At 43.5% G+C, this 4,243-nt stretch overlaps 1 protein-coding gene across 2 annotated transcripts in view; it reads left to right on the top strand.

Moving 5' to 3' along the window:
- The window catches only part of LOC106809112 (ribonuclease H2 subunit A-like), a 29,326-nt gene that overhangs the window by 21,508 nt on the left and 3,575 nt on the right, over positions 1-4,243 (top strand). For both annotated transcript variants that reach the window (XM_014812075.1, XM_014812074.1), the window contains exons 2-4: positions 787-985; positions 1,436-1,523; positions 3,315-3,452. In XM_014812075.1, the coding sequence (XP_014667561.1) occupies positions 787-985; positions 1,436-1,523; positions 3,315-3,452 (425 nt within the window). The remainder of the gene's footprint in view (positions 1-786; positions 986-1,435; positions 1,524-3,314; positions 3,453-4,243) is intronic.

The raw sequence follows: 4,243 nt of genomic DNA, 5'->3' as shown, positions 1-4,243 counted from the left end.
GCTAAGAAATATCAAAGCGGGTATAGCGCCATCTACCGTCACAAATTGTGATTCATTTTGGTTTATAAATTATTTATAATTTATATATAATATTATTTATTATTTTCACATAAAAATTACACATATAATTATGAAGAGTATATAATGGGAGTTCTCCCATATATACTCTTTGTTTCTATAATATATGTCGATGGTTGCTCAATTATAACTGACTTCTTCTCACTCTCATTTGTGTCTTTTTTTCTGGTGAGCTACAGTGTCATTGACACTTTCATTATGTCAATAATTCAGAGCACTTTCTGTCATTGTCATTCCCGTGTTACTAACTGACTGGTAATCCACAAGCTTCTCTAATAACAGACTTTACGTGGCATTAGGACTATTCTCCTGTTACGCTAGTATGAACGTCTGTGGTTACACTCTGACCTGATTTTTGCGGCGCGACTATATGCATTACTGCACCGTGATAGATGTCTCGCGCTACTGCGAGAAAGTCCGAGAGATGGCAACGGTAAACAAACAGGACGCAAAATTGTAATCGTGCACGATTTGGTGAATACAAAGGTTCTAAGACATTTTATCGTTACTCTAGACAATTGCTGTTACTCAAGCAATAACGGTAGTTATCATGAAAGTGGGGAAAACACTGGAAAACTCTCACAATAGTTACTTTAATGTCCTCAACAATACAAAATAAGTTAACTTCTTATCGGGTGTCAGTACATAACAATAATACTATACAGATAGCCATGCGTTCACTCTCAGTAACTAATTATTTGATTTCAGGTCCAATGGTGTATGGCATTTGCTATTCCCCAATCTCTAGAAAGGAGGAGTTCACAAAGAACAGTTTTGCAGACTCTAAGACATTGACGGAGGAGCAACGAGAACAGCTTATGGAAAAGATTAACGAATGCTCTGAATGGATAGGTTGGATGACAGATATTTTATCACCTGCATTTATCTCAAATGCAATGTTAAGAAGGTACTTATTTTAATATATACATATTTCTCATCATGCCAATCATGAAAGGTAAAAGGGTGGATGGATGGATGGATGGATGGATGGATGGATGGATGGATGGATGCATCATGGATATAGATAGATAGATTAGGTGGGTAGGTGGTTGGCTGGGTGGACGGACGGACGGACAGATAGATAGATAGAAAAATAGGTTTGTGGGTGGATGGATGGATGGATGAATGGACGGATGAATGATGGATGGATAGGTCGATAGCTCTGCCTCCTGTAACAGGCTGTGACTGGATTGGTGGAGATTGGATAGAATTAGGTTAACAGTGAATGTTATCAGCACATTTTATGAGTTGTCTGATAAAGGACACCTGTCCTTTTACTAAAGGACACCTGTCCTTTTACTATTAAACATTTACTTGGGGGGCTTTTAAGGTGTCCTAGCTATTTGTGTACTTTTAGGTCAAAGTATAACTTGAATTGGATTTCCCACGATTCTGCGATAGGATTGGTGAAAGCTGCACTGCAAGATGGAGTGCAAGTTGAAGAGGTCAGTGGTTATACACACATATTACATGTTTTTGTACCTTTAGACTGGAGGTATTTTTTGATGGTTGAACATGGAATTGGATTCTAGGACAACTACCCCCTGGACAATTACCCACCGGACAATTACTCCCCGGACAATTACCCACCAGGACAATTACCCAGCCGGACGATTACCCACCCGGACGATTACCCTCCCACCCCGCGACAATGTACCCCACCAGGACATATACCCACACGTCCCACGCGACAATTACCCACCAGCGGACAATTTTACCCACCAGGACAATACCACCAGGACAATTACCCACCAGGACAATTACCCACCAGGACAATTACCCACCAGGACAATTACCCACCTAACCTTCCAATAAGGGAAAAATTCCCCCTTCCGTAAATTTTTGTCCGCTGCAATACATAATGTATGTCTGGAAAAGAGAGAAAGAGAAATGCCTACCCCATGTGTTCAGAGAACAGCGGCGTCGATAATGGGCGGGGGGGGGGAGTCCCCTACCCCTCCTATAATGACGGAAATGTTGTATCCCCAAATGATCTTGCTCTTGGCCATGTACGTTATGTTATGTAACTGTTTGTGCGTGTGTGCCAGGAGGGTCGTAAATCCCGGGGGGATAGGGGAATGCATCCCCCCCGCTCTTGAAGGAGGGGGGGATGGCCTGTACAAATATCTCCCCTGAGATTCAAAAAAAAAACAGAAAAAAATAATAGCCAAAAAGTATGGTTGCAAACATACAAAAACACGTGAAATTGTGAGAAATTGCAATTCTTACCTGTGTTTTAATACATGTATTATTACTATAGTAACCTAACTGTGTACGCTCTCTGAAAAGTCAAGAAAAGTGTTTTGAATCCTAACTTGTAGGGTTGAGTCTAGGGTTGAGATAGTGTCATCAGACATGAGAATATGGCCCACAGTATGCCTCAGATTGCAGGAAAATGGCTGAATGCACGTGTGTGCGTGCGTGCGTGCGTGCATGTATGTATGCATGTATAAATGTATGTACGTGTGTTTGTGTGTGTGTGTGTGTGTGTTGTGTGTGCGTGCGTGCGTGCGTCGTGCATGCGTGCGTACGTTCGCGTGCGTGCGTGTGTGTGTATGTTCGTGCGTGCGGGATTGCGTGCGTGTGCGTAAATAATTGTGGGCTTGTGCTCGTGCTAGTATGTGATGGCTATCGCCGACCATCCCCCCACTCCTCGGTACGGATTTACGCCCCTGATGTTATTCATTGTATTAAGCGACCCAGAAAATGGTCTAGACATGTACGTGTGCATTGGTGCTGCGCTTCGCTCTCGCTGCTGATGCGCAGGTGAAGGCCGATACTTGCCGATATGAACTTCAAATCGGGTATCGGAAAATGTCGGCAAATAAGTCAAAATATCGGCAGTATCAGCAAATGTTGAAGTTGAAATTATGAAATCATGAGTTGGTTCGTTAGATGAATCATCACTACTGTACGGTGTGTGGGGGGGGCTAGGGTAATCGTCTGGGGTGGGGTAATTGTCCTGGTGGAATTGTCCTGGTGGGTAATTGTCCGGATGGGTAATTGTCCGGTGGGTAATTGTCCGGGTGGGTAATTGTCCGGGGGTAATTGTCCGGGTGGGTAATCGTCCTGGTGGGTAATCCTCCGGGTGGGTAATTGTCCTGGTGGGTAATTGACCGGGGGGTAATTGTCCAGTGGGTAGTTGTTCGTATACGATGGAATTGCCTTATGCTTCAGATACATTTTTATTTAGATAATATTTGCCTGTAAGTTTTCATTTTACTGATGTTGGTCAGGTGTATGTGGATACGGTGGGAGATCCATCCAAATACCAGCAGAAACTGCAAGAGAATCTCCCCGGCCTAAAGATAACTGTTGCGAAAAAAGCTGATTCACTGTATCCCATAGTGAGTGCAGCCAGCATATGTGCCAAGGTAAATGACCATATTCATGTTAATGTTAATCGTGCATGTTGTAACATTACTGCAGTTGCCACTATGCGAAGTTGGTTTTTTAGCTCATCTGACATAGTCAGATGCAGCTTGTAGAATCGCATGATCGTCCGTGCGTCCGTGCGTCCGTCCGTCCGTGCGTCCGTCCGTCAACAGTTAGGCACAAATCTTAACCGCTCGACGTACGGTCACGATATTCAGGATGTGGGGCGGTAATCTGAAAACGAGTTGGGATGTCGAAGCTGGGGGTCAAGGTCAAAGGTCAAGAGGTGTAAAAGAAGGGGGAACATTCAACCTTAACTTAAGGTATAGGGAGGAAATGCAGAATTGCGGCACAAATCTAAACGGCTCGACCTAGGCTCGTGATAGTCGGTGTATAGCATCATGGTAGGAAAAGCCATCACTGTGCCGAAATTGGAGGTCACAGGTCAAAGGTCAGTGGGCACAGGGCAGATTTTAGACATTTTCTGGCAGGACATGGTCTGACGGAGCGATTGAAAAACTTTTTTGTCTTCAGCGCGTGACCTAGCATTTTTATGGCTTTATTAAAAGGACCATGAAATGTCCTTCTGCTGACATGGCGAAGAGTAAGTGTCAGATAACCTTTTGACCCTCAAGAGGAGGTTTAAACTTGGATTTGTTGACTGTCTGTTAGAAAGAATTTGACTGCGCGGGTTTGCTAGTAGAATCTATACATGCCTGGATGTATGAGGCTACAATGTCACAGTGAAATTTCAAAAGCTAAATTTGGTTAAAGAAGGTGTATGTTCCTT

The sequence above is a fragment of the Priapulus caudatus genome, unplaced genomic scaffold, assembly GCF_000485595.1.
Source record: "Priapulus caudatus unplaced genomic scaffold, Priapulus_caudatus-5.0.1 Scaffold329, whole genome shotgun sequence".
Taxonomy (NCBI): Eukaryota; Metazoa; Priapulida; class Priapulimorpha; order Priapulimorphida; family Priapulidae; genus Priapulus; species Priapulus caudatus.
Note: the sequence above shows the minus strand (reverse complement) of the source record. Positions and strands in the feature narration are given on the sequence as shown.